Raw genomic sequence first — 21,536 nt, 5'->3', positions numbered from 1 at the left:
GTATAAGTTTATTAAACATACATACACACACACACACACACACACATGTACACATACTCACCTATGTAACCCTGTAGCATCGGTCCACTTGTCCGGTAAAGTATCCCTAGGGGACCTGTGAAAAAAAACATACTCACCATCTCCTATGCGAGGTTCTGTCCTCTTCGTTCCAAAGTAGGCATCCCCGGACTTGGCAAAAAAAAAAAACGAAAACGCGATCCACGAACTTAGTACCGTTCTATAGAACGGTACTTCCCGAATGAGAGCTTAGCGGCGGGGTATCACCATGGAAACCCCGCTGCTAAGCGTTCATTGGCTGAGAGAGGTCATCTCCCGTCTCTCAGCCAATGAACGGCTCCCTCCATTGTAGTCAATGCTGGGAGCCGCAAGGTTATTAAAGTTTACCCTGCGGTTCCCAGCATTGACTACAATGGAGGGAGCCGTTCATTGGCTGAGAGACGGGAGATGGCCTCTCTCAGCCAATGAACGCTTAGCAGCGGGGTTTCCATGGTGATACCCCGCCGCTAAGCTCTCATTCGGGAAGTACCGTTCTATAGAACGGTACTAAGTTCGTGGATCGCGTTTTCGTTTTTTTTTTTTTGCCAAGTCCGGGGATGCCTACTTTGGAACGAAGAGGACAGAACCTCGCATAGGAGATGGTGAGTATGTTTTTTTTCACAGGTCCCCTATGGATACTTTACCGGACAAGTGGACCGATGCTACAGGGTTACATAGGTGAGTATGTGTACATGTGTGTGTGTGTATGTATGTTTAATAAACTTATACTGTCACGGTGTGTGTGTCCTGTGTTTTTTTAAACATTTTTTTTACAGGTGAACTACAGGTACTAGTGGGCCCTTAATGCCCTGCATGCTGGTACTTGTGGTTCTCCAAGTACCAGCATGCGGGGCAGGCTAGCTGGGACTTGCAGTTCTACTTGTAAAGACAATGTTTGATATTCTTTATTTACACCACACCACACAATCAACCCGCCACCCACCGCCACCAGGGGTGGCGGGGATAGCCCCGGGCTATCAGCCTGGGCCTGGGGTGCCCTGGAGAGGGTGACCCCTTTATTGGGGGGGTCCCCAGCTCTCCAGGGATCCCCGGCCTGGGCTGACTAGCGGTCAGGGCTGATGCTGCGGCTGGGGGGCCCGGTGAAAGGGCTCCCCTGGCTGTGGCATCAGCCCCCCGCTAGAAAAAGTCCAGTGCTGGTTCTGGAACATACAGGGGAACCCTACTCATTTTTTTCCCCTGTATTTCCAGAACCAGGACCGGATCAGAGCCCAGAGCTGGTTGCGCAGAACAGGGGGGACCCCTACGTCGTTTGTCCCCCGTATTTTGGCAACCAGCGCTGGTTCTGACTAGCCCGGTGCTGGTTGTGTTTAAGTACAGGGGACCCCTATGTCGTTTGTCCCCTGTATTTAAGCACACCCAGCACTGGGTCACTAATGCCCGGGGCTGGTTGCTCTTTTTTTGGGGGGGAGGACGCCATTTTTTTCTCTTTTTACACAGGTTTTTTTTTTTTTATTTACCACAGCAGCACAGACGGGTCTCACGGACCCGTTAGTGCTCTGTGTCAATGACACAGATGCAAGTAGCACGGATCTCCTGGTCCGTGCGTGCATCTGTGTCATTGAAATACACAGCAGCACAGACGGGTCTCACTGACCCATCTGTGCTCTGTGTCACTGTCAATCACACAGATGCATGTAGCACGGATCTCACGAGTCCGTGCTACATGCAAATGAGCACCATAATGCTGATTGGCTGAGAGCCATGACAGACGGCTCTGTCAGCCAATCAGCACTTTGCCCATTAAAGGCAAAGGCATTTTTTTTTAAATGGCCGCTCGAGGCAAAACCTCGAGATCCGACAGCAGATCTCGAGGTTTTGCCTCGGGAGAGGGATCCGGGGCAGACAGGGAGATCCGAGCTTGGGCTCGGATCGCCCCGGATCCCCGAAGTTCGGGTGGGTTCGGTTCTCAGGGAACCGAACCCGCTCATCCCTAGTCCAAAGCATAGCTGAATATACAGTAGGGAAGTCAACTGCTGCCTTTTAATATCCATCCAACAACATACAACAGCAAAAATATTGGTACTATCGACACACATCGGGCAGTCACGCAGCATGTAGTCAAGTCTGACCAGCCGCCAACACTGCAGCTCTCCTGATACACAGAGGGCTCTCATGCTGCAAAGGAGATTGCAATGGCTAATTTATGCACACCCATGAAACAGTGTGCAAACGGTCAGACACGCCTTCACTTTTCTAACCACCCACCCTTTTACCACCCCAAAACACTGACTACCTGTCACTCACTTTGCAACCGATTCCTTTGTATGAGCGTAATTGCAATGCATGTGCAGTACGGCTTTCACGCATACGTAATGGCAAACAATTGCTAAATCTGTGAAAATATCGGCATTGCGTAAATTTCAGAGTCAGGCCCACAAAATGAAAAATGACAGCAGCTGATTAGTTGGTACTTTATCTCTCTCTACTTACTCTCTCTCCAAGGTTTGATAAATCTCCCCCGTTGTGCGGATGTCAACAACTCTGAGAATTGACAGATTGCACTCTTATGAAAATGGTGCTACCACAATATGGCTGTCTCCACAGTGAGTAGGAGAGAGTAACATTTTAATTTCATATAACTTTATTTTGGTTGGTTATTGATTCCCGTTCTATTGACAGCTGACTACACTGCACAACATATTTACAAACTGTCTGAAAGACACTTCCGCAAAAGTAATGCAAACCCGGGCAACACTGACTCTGGCTAACAGTAGCAAGTACTGGCAACAGTAGGAACTTTGACACCAGTCGCATTGTACAATGAGATTCAGTTCTGCAGAGACATCACACAAAATCTACATGCCAAGGATTATCATTTGTGTTGGCTATTGCATTCTATTCTCTCTAAGGCAAAGCAGCTTGGGGCAGCTGTGTACAGAAGGGGGGCTACTTAGCATCATTATACAGTGTAACGTGTCCTTTTAATGTGATAATTCATCTCTCTTTTTCTACCTGACCTTGAAATGCTGATTTAAATAACCAAAGACCACATTCTTTTTAAAGGTATGTCTTTTCATAGACCACAGAGAAAGTGGAAGCTTTTAGCGTCTATGCCTCCAAATTCCCTCGCTGGTAGATGGCTTTTTCTGAAAACCTTTTTGCACAATTAAGGTTCCTTTTAAAGAATGCACAGTTGATTCAGAGAGAAGCAATCTTTCCTCAGCCCTGCTGTCTTTATCATCAACACCTCCTTAGCCTCATTTTATGAAGTAGGGAACAATGATGATGTCGGTTTATCCTCCTCCCAGCTCCGTCTTTCCAAAAAAAGACTGGAATCCATATCTTAGACTGGCCTCTACAAACCAGGACAAGCATAACCACTCATAGTCCATTCTGTCTGCTGTAGCTGAAGTCTGGGTCCTCTGAGTGAGTGTCTGTTACCAGTGAGAGTTTGGTTTGTGTCCTCCCTATCTCCTCTAGTGCACATGCCAAAGAATCCAAACTTCCGTCATACGGATGCCTTGCTTCCCACAAGTCCAAGATGACAGCGGATGGACTGTTCTTTGTTGCAAAGTAGCACAGGTTCCTACAAGCAGAAAAGTATCATATGAATCAAGAGAGTAACTCAAAGCCTCTGGTGTTTAGATAAATGAAGCTGGACATTATAATGTTAGAATACACAAGTAGTATTTACATATGTTGAAATCATACATCCACCCTTATTAAATGTCAAGGCATGGTACATCTAGCAGACATTCTGTCTGGCAGATCATTTTTGTTGGCCTGTATTTGGAACAAGGTAGTAGGTATGTCTGCTGCATTTCCTAAACCCTAGAAAAATTACATCAGATTGCCGTATTTGCTGTAGACTTTTCTTTCCTTTTCACCAGTTTTCATACATGTATCTGTTGTGCCTACCTGTGACGAGTGACCAAATCACAACCTTGTGCTTTAAATGATGTAACAATTTTTGTTCGTTATGTATCACTCAGACTACAACCATTCACTTCTAAAATGTGTCGGACTCTGATCCTCACTCCAAAACGTTGATAATTGTTGCTATAAGGGTTGTTGAATTAACAAACCTTTCACCATTGACTGATCTGCCTATTTTGCCTATTCTTGTTTTTCTAATTGTGCCAACAACACCTAAGGCTTATACAACTTTCTCAGTAGTTCTACAACTTTCCTGCCAATGTTCCCAAAAGCAAAATATGGACATTTTAGGTCATATAACTGAAACACTTTGAGGTCTTTAAATCATGTCCTTTTACAGGCAAGCCTACGCCCTTTCTCACTAAACCATACCATGAAGTTTTGGGCTGATGATAGGTATGCAACGGTGTTTATCACCATCACACACCTGAGATAGGTGACCTTCAGTGCTACAGCCTTTCTTGTGACTGTTTAGAATACTCCTTACTGTTCCACCCAGTCTTCTATTCATTTTCTCTATGTACTGTATGACCAATCACTTGAAGCCTTCAATATAGATTTGCTTCAATGACTTTATGTTGGCTTTTTTCCAAATTCAGGAGAAATAGTGCCTTCTGCAAAATGACTGTAATTCTTGTGTTAAAAATAAGACCTTTTTCTAGTATAACTGCTCCCTTCTGACATCAATGTTTCAGCTAGGTAAAAACATAGTTTTATTCCACCTCGTGTCACGAGGCAAGTACTGTGCTAACCTTAATCACCGCTGAGTCACAGTTGGATGCACATCAATTTTTACCAATAGAAATCTATTTACTGGCACAGGACATGACAAGTCCATGCCCTGCAATGTGAGGTGTCTGTACTACCAGTGAACGGGTTACAGTGTTTTATTTGCTCTGTACTACCCTCCTGTTCTTTGACTGCCAATGAGAGACAGTAACGATACCATATGCTTTATTGATACAGCACACTCAGAGTTGTTTGTTCGAGTGATTTTTAGGGAATAAAGATGGTAGCTAGGAAATTAGTTTCCTTCCTTCCATCTGGCCCCCCTGGTGGATCTCTCAAATGTTTGTTTATATATGGAGCTGTAACGTGCAATGTACTACAGCAAGTGAAGGTATTACAGCAGAAGTTCCCTCTGTTGCTTTATCTTTATTTTATTTTATTTTTTTGCAGTTTCAAGGTCTTTGTGTTGAAAGTACAATAGCTTGTGTTTGCTAAGTGGTAGCATTCTGTATTATATGTACCATAATGCATCATGGGATATTAACCGAATCTGTAGGAGATTCAACAGAAGTTTCTAGTGCTTCTAGTGCAAGTGCAAAAATGAAGGTCATGTAAGTACAAGTAGAATGGACAGGATACTTTTCATTAAAATAGATGGAATTGAAGGACGCACACAGTGTGATCCATTTTCTTTGAGGAGGCAGGGCTGAGTGCCACTGCAAGGAGACGGGCCACTTAATGCTCACAGCTAAATCCAGAGTTCTGGACCATGATAAGTTTCTTATATGCTCTGAATTCACTTAATTTTGTACCTGTGTCTTTAGATTGTTACCGATAAAACTTAATATGACATACTTCATGATTATGTGTCCCCATTTTGCTTCTGTCTTTCATATAATATATATATATATATATATATATATATATATATTTCATATATAATCTGAATGGTTGTTATGGGCAACATCTTCAATTCTATAAATCAGCACTTTAGTAAATATACTCCCTAGTGTGAGTGAGTGACCAGGTCCCATATGACTGATTGTGTCTTTTTCACATGAAAACATATCAATGCGATGTGCGACTGAGAGTCTGATTCAAAGACGCATGCAACCTAATGGTTTGCGTACAGTACATCTCCGATGGCGTGGGGACTGCGCATGCACAGGACCCATTTTGCACATGTGCAGAACGGGTCCTGCATCTTTGCACGCAGTGCCCATAGGCGGCAGCATGATTGACATTCTGAGAATGGGGTGGTGCCGCCTGCGTTTCCAGAAAACAAGTGGGGTGTTGTCCGCTTTTTTTGGTAGTGCCGAGACCAGGGTCTGTGTCTTCCAATGCAGATTTACTGGTTTCTCAAGAAGGATTGGTATGAAATACTGCCAGACGGTTCAAAGCCCGACACCAGAAGACCGGCACCAGGGAAGCTCCCGACAGCAGCTAAGGTAAGTACTAACTAACCTAACCCCCCCTAACCCTAACCCTCCCTAACCGTAAACCTCCCCCCAGGGGTGCCTAACCCTAACCCCCCTTCCCCTAGCCTAACCCTAACCTGCCCGGGGGGTGCTTAACCCTAAGTCCTCTTTGGGAGCCCCTAACCTAACCCTGCCCCACACGGCTGTCCGCGTCCGGCTTGCCTTTGATCGGGATGCTGGGCATCGGGCTCCCGGCGTAGTTAAAATGACAGGCGTCGGAATATCGACGCCTGTCATTACACCCTTGCCGGAATTAGACAGTCGGGATGCCGACGGTCGGCATTTAGACCGTCAGCATCCCGACTGCATACCTCTCAAGCTGAGGCTTACTCAGATGGCTCATTTTCCAAAGACGCTGCTGCTGTGCAAAAGGGTCCATCTTAGAATCAGGCTCTCAGTCTACAAATAGAGCACAATGGAACTTGGTGTGGAAAAAAGATGAACCTGCTGCATTGTAGCACGTTGTATACAGATTCAGACTCGGCCTAATTCAGAGCCGGACGCTCTTGAAGAGCGCTCGCTCTGAATCAGGGCATTTTTTTTTGTTGCGGCCTCCTGGCCGCTCGCTAAGCTGTGGGTGACCACCCGCAGCTTTTGCGAGCGGCCAGGTGATGGTCGCGATGGTCGCGACCATCGGGGCTTGCGACGAGACCCTTGTGGTAGGGTCTTATCCATCACAAGCCCCAGAGAGCTTCCTGCTCTAACAGAGCAGGAAGCTCTCCACTGACATCACTGGTGATGTCTCGCTCCGGGGCTTGTCTCGCTCCGGGGCTTGCACATGCGCGCGCCGCGCGTGCACAGTTCCCAACTACCGACCCGCTTGCGAGCGCTATGTGCTCGCGAGCAGGTCTGAATCAGGCCCTAAGTCTTCAGCAGTGGTTCCCAAACTGTGTACCATGGCACCCTGGGGTGCCTTAGGACTCTTGCAGGAGGGCCTCAGGATGGTGGTCCACCACCAAATCAAATGATTTATGGTCAATGTAATGTATATATGTGGACAAACCTGTCCACCACCACATATTTGAACCTAAGCATGACAGGTGAGCACAATTTTCTTCACTTTACTAAATTTTTTTCTGAATTTCTCAATAACAAACTTAAAATTAGGGGTGCCATGGAAACAATGCTGATACTCTAGGGTGCCGTGATTCAAAAAAGTTTAGGAACCTGGTCTACAGTATATAAGTGTTGCATAACATATTAATCAGTGCATCTCCTTGTACATCTTAGTCACACTGCAGTGCAACTAAGACATATTTTCAGGTAAAAAAGCGCCTAAGAGGGAACCCATGAATAGACTATTTTGATCAAGTCTCCTATATTTTTGTGATTTACATGGCAAATTGTCAAATCTCCAAAAAGCAAACATTAAATCAAACAAAAAAATGCTACACATCTTACAATCACAGAAATAATTGATTTCTGCCTTTTGACGTGTAGAAAAGGGTGAATTAGCATGGGCAATTGGTAATAACACCATGAATATTTCCATAAATTATCTCATTGGTTTTAAGCAAATCAAGATTGTCTGGCAACCAGTATTCTTTAAATATTCAATACATTTCAATAGTTTAAGAGAGCCCATATAAATTGACTGATTATTGGAATGAATGGGAAATTGTTCCAATAAATAAAAACATAAATAAGTACAATATATAATATATATATGTATATATGTTATGGAAGATCAAATACTATGGACATATTTGTTGTTCTTAAGGCTGAGGCAGAAATGTGATAGGTCCAGAGAAGTGAACACTGAAATACAGTTGGTTGATAAAAAGGATAGAACTACTGTAGGAAGACCATTAGTGTCCTGGCACCCTAGGTATTGCAATATTTGTATGAGAAGTGAGTGATCAACAAGGTCATATGTAGAGATCCAGGAAAATTAGAAAATTAAGCCTTTAGATTTAGAAATGATCAAATCATTGACCATCTTAGTCAGTGCAATCCAGTTGGGAATATAAGTCTGACTGAAGAAAGTCCAATATGTTGTGTAAGGAAAAGAATTACGTAAGAAGAATTTAAGCAAGAATCTTAAGAATGAGTTTCATGAATCAGAATTGTTTTATCTTTCTCAGAATAGGAGTAATGACTGTATTGTATAATTATGGGTGAAAGTTATCACTTAGGAAAGAGCAGTTACAGCTGTTAAGGCTCTAATAAGTGCAGGAGACAGTGATTGACTGATCTCTGTGGTAATAGAGTCTATAGGGGAGGAGAATAAAAAAGTAGATACTGTACTTCATCTTCATTTGTGAGATCAAATGAAGAGAATGTGCCAGATGGTGTATAGAAGGAATTGAATAGGTTATTGCTGTTACTCGGTGAGAGGGACGGATACCTATTCATATCGTCAACATTGCCTTCTACATAGAAAGAAAGATGTGGACCAGTGATGGTTGTAGGAGGATCCAGAAAAAAATGTATTGTATCATATGGCACTGTGGAATTGAAACCTTGCACTGAGCTGATATTGGAAGCACATTTGTATGGTAGGGTCCGACATATTTTGATAGAAGTGATAGATACTGTAGTAGCATATTTTAAAAAATCATGAGAGGTACAATACTTGCAACACTGCCTTTCTACTTTGTGTGAGAGCTTTGGTAGTGCATTCCTTTATTGGGATATGTTTGAGATAGGGGGCCTATAATTCATCAAATGATATATATATATATAAGTACAGTAAAAGAGATGAGTCCACATACATCTATCCTCCGTGCACTACAAGTTGCTCCACACATAGTGCAGGAGTGCTGTGTGACTCGGTAGCGCCAAGCGTATTTGATGCATCTCTTTACCCTAAAATGTGTCTTATTAGCACAAGCAGCTTCTGATTAAAATGATATGCAGCATGCCTATGTTCTGTGAGCCAGTACGGGTGTATTTGCAAGAAAATCACTACGTTAAAGTGTTATAGTCGCTATTAGTGTAACGTAATGTTTCACGTGCAGATACACCCGAACTGGCTCACAGAATATAGGCATGCTGCATATCATTTTAATCAGCAGAAGCTGCTTGTGCTATCAATTCAATATTGTTGTAGTTTGCAAATCAAATTTAAGCACAGGCACATTTCACTGTTAATTATCAGCTCCAAGCAGGTATGTGCAGTAGAGGAACAAATGTGAAGTGTGCAAATTAAAGCAGGCAATGTGTACAATGTCAATAGCGGGCTCAGCATGCGGCAGCATTGAAAAGAAGCGAATGATGGTGGGGTGGTGGTGAGCCATACAATGAGCTCAATGGAGTTGAAGAGTAATTGTGTGATGGTGAGGGGAGGTGGTGAAGGAACTTAGGTGGCCATACCCAGAGAGGAAGGGATAAGGGAAGTGCAAAGTAGTGTATTTTTCAAGGAATTGAACCTGACATGATCTCTCTTTTTGAAAAACTTGCCCCCTGTTATGTGTACAATACAATGTCTACTGTATAGCAGAAATGCCAAGTGGTGGGATGTTGAGAGAAATGATTTGAGTCTAAGATCACAGGAGTGCTTTGTGACTCGGTAGCACAGAACGTCTTTTATACATCTTTTTACCCTAAAATGCATCTTATTAGCACAAGCAGCTTCTGCTGATTAAAATGATATGCAACATGCCTATGTTCTGTGAGCCAGTATTGGTGTATCTGCAAGCAAATCACTACGTTAAAATGTTATAGTCGCTATTAGTGTAACGTAACATTTTGTGTGCAGATACACCCTAACTGGCTCACAGAATATAGGCATGCTGCATATTGCTGTATGATTCAGATGCATTTGAAGGTAAAAAGTAGAGATGAGTGGGTTCGGATCTCAGAGATCCGAACCCACCCGAATTTCAGGGATCTGGGGCGATCCAAGTGCAGCTCGGATCTCCCTGCCTGCCCCAGATCCCTGGCCCAAGGCAAAACCTCACGACCCCTCTGTCAAGTTGTGAGGTTTTGTTTAGAATGGGCTTAATGCTGATTGGCTGAGAGAGACGTCTTTCACGGATCTCAGCCAATCAAAAACAGCCCATTTAAAACAGCATAGAAGAGGAAAAGAATATGGCGCCTGCCATCCCCTGGTGCCTGACACTGTGGGCACCCCCCACTGCCGACACCGCTGGCACCCCCACTGGCAACATCCCTTGCTGCCAACACCACCACTGTCGACACTCCTGCACTACTGCCCAGCGTACTGAGGACACCGTTAGCGACCCCCACACTGCCAACACTCCCACACTGAGGACACCACCAGCACCCCTGCACTGCCAACACAGTCAGCAGACCTGCACTGAGGACACCACTAGCACCCCCGCTCTGCCGGCACCGCCGGCACCCTGCACTGAGAACACAGTCAGCAAACCTGCAATGAGGACACCGCTGGCACCCCCGCTCTGTTGATACCACCGGTACCCTTCACTGAGAACACTGCCAGCACTGCCATTCCATGTACTGAGGATACTGCCAGCAACCCCCGCACCGCTGACAGTCAGCAAACCTGCACTAAGACACCGCTGGCACCTCGGCACTGTCGACACAGCCAGAAAACCTGCACCAAAGACACCGCTGGCACCCCCGCACTGCCGACACAGCCTGCAAACCTGCACTAAGACACCGCTGGCACCCCCGCACTGCCGACACAGCCAGCAATCCTGCAATAAAGACACCGTCAGCACCCCTGTACTGCCGACATCACCGGTACCCTTCACTGAGGACACTGCCAGCACCGCAGCACTGCCATTCCATGTACTGGGGACACTGTCAGCAACCCCGCTCTGCCGACACTGCTGTCACAGTAAGTGCACTATTGGTGTATCCAACCCACACTGTATAACACACTGTATTCGTGTTGGAAATTAGAAACTGAACAGCCACATGTTAGTGCCGCCCACTGTGTCACTTAGCTTTGTCAGCCAGCTAGCTGGATGCAACCTTTTGGCCTTAACTAGATGAAGCAAATAATATTGTGAGGTGGTCAAAATGATTGAAAATTACTGGAAATAAATGTTATTGAGGTTAATTATACTGTAGGAACAATAACAGGCCCATTTTATGTGATTTTAGCTATTTTTATGATTTTTTAAGAAAAAATCCAGATCCAAAACCAAAACCAAAACACGGGGATCGGCGCACATCTCTAGTAAAAAGTCGCATAAAAGACACTCGTGCTACCAAGTCATGATGTCTCAGTGAAAGCTGTGCGTGCCTGTGACACTTGTCTGAGTCCATGAGACAAAATTATATATATATATTTTTTTTTTAACAGTACAGGACTCACACACATACTGTACTGTTATTATTTAATACTTTATTACACATTCTTCTACATCACTGATTCCGTGACCAAAATCCTGTACTACAGTGTACCGAATCACAGCTTCTGTCAGTCAATCATCGGGCGGTGATACAGAAAATGCATTGGAAATCTGACGCATGCGCTGTGTAGTTTAGGAAAAGTGACGCCTGGTGGACAAAAAGTTGTATTAAACGATATGACTTTTTTTCCAGTGCTACGCTACGTTACGTTATAAAACATTCTGTGTGGCGCGACTCAAGGCTACCGTGTGGTGCGAGATGCATGGCGCGCTACATGGCTGTATGGAGCAACAAACTAGCTGGGCACATCTGTATATGTATAAATGTACTACTGAAACACATACATATCTATATCTATATACAGATATATACTGCATATATATATACATATATATATATATATATATATACACACACTGTAGATAGATAGATTTGTTTTAAGTAATCCTGGTGACCCCCACTTTGCAATCAAATTGTGAGCTTCCAAGTAATCTACACATGCCCAATCATATTTTAATATTTGTATAAGTACTGATCTTACTATTAATTATATATTAACTGCAGCATACTTAGGCCCTGATTCAGAGCCGGATGCTCTAACAGAGCGCTCGCTCTGAATCAGGGCCGACCCTGCTCCTATTTGGAGCGGCCTCCTGGCCGCTCGCATAGCTGTGGGTGACCACCCACAGCTATTGCGAGAGGCCAAAAATGATGGTCGCGATGGTCAAGACCATCGCAACCATCGGGCTTGTGATGAGACCCTGTGGTAGGGTGTCGCTGCTGCAAGCCCAGGAGTGCTTTTGGCTCTATCAGAGCCAAAAGCACTCCCACTGACATCACTAGTGATGTCAGTGGGGCCGGACCCAGACGGTAGGCGTTCCCATGGGAGCGCCTCCGTCTGGGCAGCCACGCCCCCGGCACGCCCACCAAAGGGGACGTGCTGTCAATCACCATCGACAGCACGCCCCCTCCGGTGCGAGACCCTTAATGACGGCTTGGCCGTCATTATTCGGGTCTCGCGCATGTGCACGACGGAGGCGCCTCCGTCATACGCATGCGCACTTGGGCACCATCGACCCGCTTGTGAGCGCTCATCGCTGAATCAGGCCCTTAATTTGTAGAAAATGGAAAAAGCATGTGAAAAAAAATACCTTAATTAAAAAAAAAAAAAAACAATGGGTTGTAAATCATTTGGGTCCCAGGTAAAAAAACAACAACAATATTTGTAGAACCCCCAAGGTACTGTAGACTGTAAACTGCCCTTAGCTGGGACCTCAAAGTATTTTACTGACAATAAATAAATTATAACTTAATGGTCTCTCTTTGGATTTCCAAGCTTTCCGACCTTTTGTCACCGTATGACAAACTGCAGAAAATTGTTTCCTTGAATTGGTTGATGTTTTCAGCAGAAGTTCTGAGTCAAGCTTAAATCCCCATGATGTTCACCTATATATTTTACTGCCAATGGCATTGTGCACTAGTCCAGACAGTTCCGGATAAATACCCACTGTAAAGATGTATCAATGCGTTCCCCAGGCTGTTATTACTGCAGCAGGTGCACAGCTTTGATTTGGAGCATTTAAAACCCACCTGCAGATTAGAAACTATGAATAACACCACACAGGAAAGGCTGCTGGCCCTTGAAGCAGCTTCTGCTGAGCAAATGTACCACTACCAGGTGATCTGCACTTTGCCTGCTGCTGCACTCAAAAGGCAGACAGGCACAGGTTTTTGTCTCCTCTTGCAGTTCCTTTTAAGGAGGCAGCTGCGACTCTGTCTTATTTTTTTTTTTTTTTTCTAAAAAGGCGAAGAAACCGCTTACCGCGGTGACAAAAAGAATACAGGAAATAATCAAATTGCAAAGCGAAATGTCAAACCGGCAGTAGGGCCACTTGAGCTGCAAGCTATTCCCATCACAAACATCTTGGCAATGTTATTTTTCAAAGCGGGCACTGTTCAAATGGAAACAAGCTGTACTGTGTTATTGTGCCTGTAAACAGGAAGATAAAAGGCCAGATCGAAGCACAAGCTAAAATTGAGTTTTAGAAACCCGCAGACTACAGAAAGAACTGGGTGGAGGTGAGGCAGATTACAATGTGCAGAATGGCTGGCTAAATCATTCATTTGCCCAATTGCTCTGCTCCTCTTATCAAATGTGTGACTTTTATTTTATTATTTTACATTTATTTTTACACAAAATGTAAATTTCCCATTTGTGTCTATGGGTTGGGGACTAGCAGACAGGACTGCAAATGTACTCAGTTTGAAATGCTATTTGTCTTTTGTTTCCATCTCCCCTTCAATGATTATGCCACTTTTTGCTCGATGGCCATACAATGGGTACACAGGATTACTGAGAGCTGTTCAGCCTTCCTCCTGTGACTCACCACTATTTGCTGATACAAGTTACAGCAAGTTGCCCTATCCTTCCCCTGTACTTGTCACTCCCTGTCTGTTTTACTGCAATGATTGTATTTATTGTATGTTTTGTACTCATGCAATGATCACTGTGCAATGTATCTATGCTGTTTAGTGTATTTGTTTACATGTAAGCATCTTATATGGCACTACGCACACCTTGAAGGACCTCATAAATACAAGATAATAATAATACACGTTCTGTTATTTTCAGATTCATTACATTAATGTGTGACCAGGGATGTTGATCTATCACTGTGCTCATTTACACGTGATGAACTCTAGGCTTGAACATACAGAAGATGATAAGAATTGTCCATTCTATTTGCAAGACAAGTGAGCTTTTTCTCCTAATGACACTCACAAGTAGTTGTCACACTGATACCTAATAGCACTAGGATCATGAGTTTGATTTCAGACCAGTGCATTATCTGTGTGGAGTTTGTATGTTCTCTTCATGTTAGCACAGGGTTGCCTCCCCTCCCAATTTGGGCAGGAGCCTCCCGATAATCGGGTGCAGCTCCCGCCCCCCCGGAAAGGCAGGCAAGCCTCCCGGCGGCCGCTGATCCCCCCGACATCCCCCGCAATTTACTCTTAACCCCCGCTGCGAGGGCAGCCAGTGATGCGATTTGCGTCATTTTGGCCCCGCCCCCTGCCTCACAATGCCTGTATTATCGGCATTGTGTTAGGGGGTGCGGGGACAAAATAACGCGATCGTGTCACCCCGCCCCCGTGACGCCTACAAATGACAGATACCCGTCTGGACACGCCCCCTTTTTCGGCCACGCTGCCCAGCTGATCTGGCTGCTCCCTCCCGGAAGGAGCAGCCAGAAAGTCGGCAACTATGTGTTTGCATGGGTTTCCTCCAGGTGCTCAGCATTCCTCACACCCATGTGTGTTTACATATGTATGCTTGAGTGTTAGAGAATTTTCTGTAGACTGTAAACTCCAATGGGGGAAAGGACTGATAACCATACTGAACTGCATAATTGGTGTTGCCATATAAATATATGAAAATAGTAAAATAATGAAAAAAGCAGCCAGGTGTATATATACTGTAGAGCATAACACATTGTCATACCCTTAAGTTAACAATTCCATGTATGCATAGGCCTAGATGTCAGAAACTTTCACCTAGTTCAGGTTCCCAGGGAAATACTGTGCTAGAAGCCTGCATTACACCTTATCCATCATCAGGAGTGATCCATATATTTGCCTGTATGAAAGAACTCTTTATTTATGTATGTATTCAAAAAGCTGGGAGGCAGAATAAATCACATTTTTTTCAGCAACAGGATGTGTTCATTAGAATCCCCCATAGGGAAGCTTAGTAATAAAGCTCAACCATTAATATTGCCTTCATCAGGATGGGCCTCAGGACATGAATATATATATATAAGTGTTTGGGAGGGGCTATGTCTAGTCTAATGTCTTTCTTATGATTTCAATATATTACAATCCAGGAATTTAAAACATAACAAAACCTGGCATTAAAAATGAGATTGTAAGTTCTTGTGGGCAGCGATTCCCTCTGGCCATGCAAGTCTGTGTGTAGGAGCCTAGACGTCAGGGCGTAATTATTCTTATGCTGGGAAAACCTATTTTTTCTAGTTTACAAAGTCTGCTCTGAACCTCTCCCATCCTAAATCTGCTGTGTACCAGGAAGGGGGAAGATAATTGTCAGCAGGTGATGAAACATTGAAGCAGTTCTGTCTTCTGAATACACAGGATGTTGATGAATAGTCCATCTTTTTAAGAAGTACATGTAATAGTGTGGGGCGTTATAAAAACTGGAAATTTCCTATTAAATCCCATTGGCGAGGGTATAAAAACACCAAGACAGGATTTTCTTTAACTGCTACTATTTATATAAGGCTTCCATGTCATTTTCTGGTATGATGAGGTTTAGCGAGAATAGATTTGTAATGCAACTGATCACCCACAGGCATCAGGATTCCAAATAATGTTATTATTTGAGTAATTCACAGTCCTATACTCTATCTGCCAGGGTCCCCAATTGCTATAATGGTTTTAGAAGTGGAGATGTTGCCCATAGCAACAAATCAGATTCTACCGTACTTAACATTTATCTAGCACCTTCTAGAAGATAATAGCTAGAATCTGATTGGTTGCTATGGGCAACATCTCCACTTCTAAAAACATATCCCTTAGCTTCTTTCAAAAAGACCAAGCAGTGAGAGTGAAGAACAGAGTGGAACCATTTTAGGTTTTGCAGACTATGCCAGTTACTGTAAATGGCACATCTATATTGTTTTATATACCAATGAATTAAAGTTATTTATTATCTATTAGAATCAAATAGTGATTTTGCTTTTTCTTTAAAAAGAAAAACAATAAACTCCTCACTTGTTTTTTTTTTTTTCACCCTGTAGCGTAACTTTGTTCACCTATTTCTCATGCAATAAGAGTCACACAGAATGGATGGTGAACTTACGGTGTGCGCTTTTACTGGGCATTTGAGTAAAACTGTAAATAAGTTAGCTGCAAGAGAATTTGTGCTATGAAAGGCATACCTAGCATACATAATGTAATATACTTTTATTACCTTTAGTACAGATTTAGTAGTGACTACGTATATATATTCTAGTTGCTATTTTCTCCAAAAGGTGCATGCGTCATTGATGGGGTGTTTTAGGGTAAGGGAAGGGGGGTTGAAGGTGTCCCAGTGCTTGCAAAGTGCTAAGCATGCCACCAGGGGGCGTGTCATGCTCAAATGTGATGTGTATAGGCTGTTGTAGCATGACCACGCCCCTTTCTTGTGTCCACTATGTCCCAACTCCAAAGTCATAAATATTGGGAGGCATGCAAGAGAGAGAGAGAGCTACAGAACCAAATCCATCTCTCACCTGTTTATAGAAAGTTTCTGTGCTAACAGCTGCCAATCCTTTCCTTTGGAGCTAGGCGTGTCAAACGTTGCACATATCCTTTGCCTGATGGAGTGTGGGATCTTGAAGGCTTTCGGACCTGTGTGCGCCAGGAAATTGCTGTCCTCCGGTGCAAAGAAAGCTATGGTCTCTCGCTCGTTCTGCACAAAATTTGCAAGAGACGCTAATCAGTGAAGCCAGAAATTAATGAAACCATAATGCCTATGTAAACAAGTGTAAAAGACAGTCAACACCTGCAATAAAAATGTCAACACCCTTGGAAAACAATGAGAATGTCTGCAATTGTTTTACTTGTATGTAAAAAATAAACAATCAATAGTCTACTGTACATGTTGTATATCTTACTATTTACATGCGTATGGCAGATATGGGCCCTCATTCAGAGCCACTCGCTATTTGCGGTCGTTCGTTCTAAAACAAGGGGTGGCTATTCAAATGAACCGTTCGCTGTTTGCGGTCTGTTCACTCCTCTAGGTCTGAACGAGCGAACAAAACTTGCGTTCGTTTTTTGGAAAAATACGCCCCCTGGCCGCTCGCATCCTACGTCATGTCCGCTATTTATTAGATTAATCGAGTACATCGACCAGGGTATGAACTGCTCGCTATTCTTGTGGTTGGTTTTTGCTACCACAATTTTGCGAGCAGTTCTGGCTATAAAAGAACCCAGTGACGTGGTCAATGACGCTGCTGTTTTAAATATGCACACCCATAAAACGCCCGTTTTGACCTTTAAGCACGCCTGCGTTCTGATCTCCACTCCCCGTTTTCAAGCACCTTCCCCTGTTACCACCCACATACGCCTCATTCTGTCACTCAAATTATCAGGCATTCGCTATTTTGCGAGCACATGAATTTCGGCCACACTGAGTGGTTCGCGCATGCGTATAACGATCCGTACGCATGCGCAGTTGGGCAAACATCGCTCGGAGCGAACGAGCAGCCACTTGCGTCCGGCTTTGAATCAGGGCCATGGTGTCATATTTTCACATAAATGTTTACCGCCAGATGTTCGATTACCTGTAATGTGTACTGATCTTTCAGTTAATGGATCTCTGCACTTGTCATGCTAATGCTTTTCCAGATTCAGAAGGGTTAAGGCCTAATTAGCAAATAGTTCTTTCTATTGCACAGCTCACAGTTTGTAATGAGCACTTTACAATGTTTTGTATGACAGGGTCTTATAATAACGGATTTCAATTGCAGAGCATTTTATATCAAGCTCTTGGACAAAAACTTTGATTTCTGGATTTAAAAAACTGTGCAGGCCCTTTCCATATTGCTCATATAAGTGAGAGGTCTAGAGCAACTAGAGATTACGTGACACAACATGTTATCAGTGTGTTGCATTTTAACACCTCATACAGATGTGTCCACATACATCTATCCTCCATGCAAAACATATCAACCTCACTTGCACTCTGGATTGTTCCAACAAGTCAACAAAAGTCCATCAAGGGAATTGTCCCACATCCTCCGGTATAGGTAATTCTCCGGTATAAAAAAGAAGAAATGGAAAACACAATATAGTGTAATAACGTTACTGTATGATGTAGCCACCCGGGGATGTGAATATGAGGAGAATATGGTGGTCTATGAAGATCTTCTCCCGGCTTAGAATGGTCCCAACTCCCGTAAGAATCACCCAGATGTGAATAAGGATGTCTCGTGTGGAGTTCCTTACATGTATGCTTACTTGTAAGGGCGATGTACTGTATGGACATATAAAGGTATCTTTATTTTCAGAAACCTCGACCTGTGGTCCTTAATGGAATGTGGGGACTTTCAAGTCGTGATAGGACATCAGATGGTAATATTATGCAGTATCCCATCCATTTTATATGCTACCCATTTGCCCTTACTGATTCGGGTCCATCTTTTGCAGGGCAATAGGAATCTGCATAATATTACCATCTGATGTTCTATCACGACTTGAAAGTCCCCACATTCTGTTAAGGACCACAGGTCGAGGTTTCTGAAAATAAAGATACCATTATATGTCCATACATCGACCTTACAAATAAGCATACATGTAAGAAACTCCCTTGATGGACTTTTGTTGACTTGTTGGAACAATCCAGAGCGCAAGTGAGGTTGATTTGGTTTGTTATATACTATTAGATATAAGGTGGAGAATTATTATTAACCTCTGCAGCGCCATAGGGTTTGTACATTTTTTGTTTGTATTAGGATCTAGCCTCCATTCGCTACTAGTCGCATTACACATAACGCGTGAGTGCTGTGTGACTCGGTAGCACCGAGCATACTTTTTATCTACAATGCATCTTATTCACACAGCGGTGCAAATAGAATGCACAAGCAGCTATCATTTTAATCAGCAGAAGCTGCTTGTGCGTTCTATTTGCACCACTGTGTAAATAAGACGCATATGAAGGTAAAAGGTTGCACGAAAAGATGCTCAGCGCTAGCAAGTCACGCTACGGCATGGCGTGACTAGAAGGGCTGTTTAACACGCAAGGAGGCTAGAGTATGTGGACACATCTGTACATCGTATGTTAATCTTAGGGATCAGTGAACGTTGTTTTCCTTTCATCTTCGTTTTGATTATAGTTTAAACACAACATAAAATGTTGGATTTATATGTAAAATGATAAAATTTGCTTTCAATTCCAAACAAAATTCATCTGTACTTTTTCCATTTCTGCAACTGAATTTTGAATTTGGCTCTATTGTAAGAATCTTTAAAACTAGTGTTCAGACACTTCCAGTGCAAAATTGCATCTGTCATGATTATAATCTCAGAAACTTGCACCAGGCCTATAGCATGTTGAAGATGTGTCTCCTAAAAGACATGTCTTAATTTGAAATTTCAAAGTCAAAATTGGATGAGTGTAGTTGATGTGTGTCACTAGACCCTTAAGTTGGGTACACACTAAATGACATGTGTACCCAGCAATGCGACCGCAACCCCCCTGCTGATGGGTCAACAAATCTGGTGGCCAGTACACTCTAGATGATGATCCAGTGCCCGGCCTCCCGATATGTCGACCCCTACCGCATCTGGCAGCATGGGGTCATCAGCTGCATCATCAGGTTGATCTGCATGTAGGGGGTGACCTGATGTTGAGGCTGATGACCCCATGGGAGCGCACACCGTACGACATAGAGCATACACATTAGATGATTTTGAACAATTTGTCGTTCCAATCCGTCGGAATTGGCCAAATTGTTAAAAAAATTGTTTGCACCTTTACAGTACTGAGCTTATACAGTAGGTGTACCCCACTGATTAATCTCTCCAAATGCAGGTACAGTATAAGATAGGCTCAATTTAAAGTAAAATAACATCTGTTCATGTTGAATTTTTCCATGGTGCAAAAGCACTTGTGTCCAAATGTACTGTACATCAAGCCCAAGGCGTTTTTTTTTCTTTTTCTTTTTAAGAACCATATCAGGTGACAAAGATGTGAACTTGAGACTCTAACAGCTGGCACAGAAGCAGTCAAGGTGCGTCACGTGCTATATCAGTTTAAATAAAATCTGCAGGGAAATGGTAGGTTTGTAATCTGCACATCTAAGATAAAACACTCTCAATACCCTAGGGAACTGTAAAGCAAGCAAGCTGTTCTCTTTGGCAGAAGAATGCAACCCCCTGCTTCCCTATCACCTCCTGAGACATGAAATCAGGCGTTTGGCATTAACAAATCTGTTTGAAATGAAGGATGGAGTTTTTACCTCCAGGATCCCACTTAGAAAAATACATCTAGCTATGTCTCAGATACATGTTAGGTCTGCCAATGTTTTTGCAAGAACAGGACATAAGGATGCAGCTCTGCAGTTTGCCTTAGGGCAAAGAAAAACACACTTTTCACGTGTACAAGACAAACTTTTAAGACCCAGGCTCATTTTAAAGGGAAAGTATTAATGACTTAAAAATCTAAAGCCAGATGCTTTACTTTGGAAAATCTGTACTAGTTTGCTATATGTTCATGTTATCCAGACAACATTGGGGGGCATTGATGGAATACTAGACATGTGACGTTATTTGATTGTTGAATAACTGTGAGTACTAGATTCTCAAATAATGACAATTCCTACTCAAGGTTATCTGTTCTACACATACATAAATGTTACCTAGTAACGTCCAACATTCTACACAAAGGCTAGTTTCAGTTTAATAGAACAGTAAATAGTAATACAAGTGTTGTATAGTTCCCTTGCAGTAATGCAAGTGTTGTACATTCCCTTGTAACTAATAATACAAGTGTTGTAGGTTAACTGGTTGTTGATTCTCACAAAGTTATCTACTGAGGTCACTGAACACTCCACATACCCTTAATCTTCTCCCAGATGTTCACTGTCAAAAACAACAAAGTACCTAATATAAGTGTTGTTCTGCTGTTGTTATTTCCATCCAACAGTTATGTCTGCTGTCCCTTGCTGTACCTACTGTTCTCTCTCCTTGCCATCCCCGGTTTTCAGGGTCTACCATAGTCTGTTCTCTTCGCAAAAGGAATTTCATTCTACTCCCCCTGCTGTGTTGCATGCGGAATATAAAGCTCAGCTCCATTGGTAACAGAGCTGAGGGTGTCAATTAGCCAATTATACTGCGGGAGAAGCTAAACAAAATCTAATCTACAGAAAATACTATCTTTAATTGTCAATGGAACATCAAGGAGAGAAAAGGCAGCAAGATAAGTAATATTTAGTGCAAACTGACACTTCTAGTAAATAATTACTATTTTTCCTATATTGAAGTGAGCTTCACCACTAACTAACTGTATACTAATCTCCTATTCTTAGATTC

General features: G+C 43.1%; 1 protein-coding gene and 1 long non-coding RNA gene across 4 annotated transcripts in view; one reads left to right on the top strand and one right to left on the bottom strand.

Moving 5' to 3' along the window:
• LOC148481736 (uncharacterized) overlaps positions 1–21,536 on the top strand; it is a 167,744-nt gene that overhangs the window by 139,933 nt on the left and 6,275 nt on the right. Inside the window, exon 4 of one of the 2 annotated variants that reach the window (XR_015871846.1) lies at positions 20,174–20,237. The exons of the other annotated variant lie outside the window; for it this stretch is intronic. This is a non-coding gene — a long non-coding RNA (uncharacterized LOC148481736). Of the gene's footprint in view, positions 1–20,173; positions 20,238–21,536 lie in introns of those variants that run through there. 2 annotated transcript variants of the gene reach the window in all.
• The window catches only part of UNC5D (unc-5 netrin receptor D), a 629,552-nt gene continuing 610,691 nt past the window's right edge, over positions 2,676–21,536 (bottom strand). For both annotated transcript variants that reach the window (XM_088453040.1, XM_088453041.1), the window contains 2 exons: positions 16,733–16,911; positions 2,676–3,604 (listed from right to left, as the gene is read on the bottom strand). In XM_088453040.1, the coding sequence (XP_088309166.1) occupies positions 3,400–3,604; positions 16,733–16,911 (384 nt within the window). In that variant the 3' untranslated portion in view covers positions 2,676–3,399. The remainder of the gene's footprint in view (positions 3,605–16,732; positions 16,912–21,536) is intronic.

Source organism: Taudactylus pleione, unplaced genomic scaffold (genome assembly GCF_031769625.1).
Source record: "Taudactylus pleione unplaced genomic scaffold, aTauple2 ptg000567l, whole genome shotgun sequence".
Classification (NCBI taxonomy): Eukaryota; Metazoa; Chordata; class Amphibia; order Anura; family Myobatrachidae; genus Taudactylus; species Taudactylus pleione.
The sequence above is the reverse complement of the archived record's forward strand: the minus strand, read 5'-3'. Positions and strand labels throughout refer to the sequence as shown.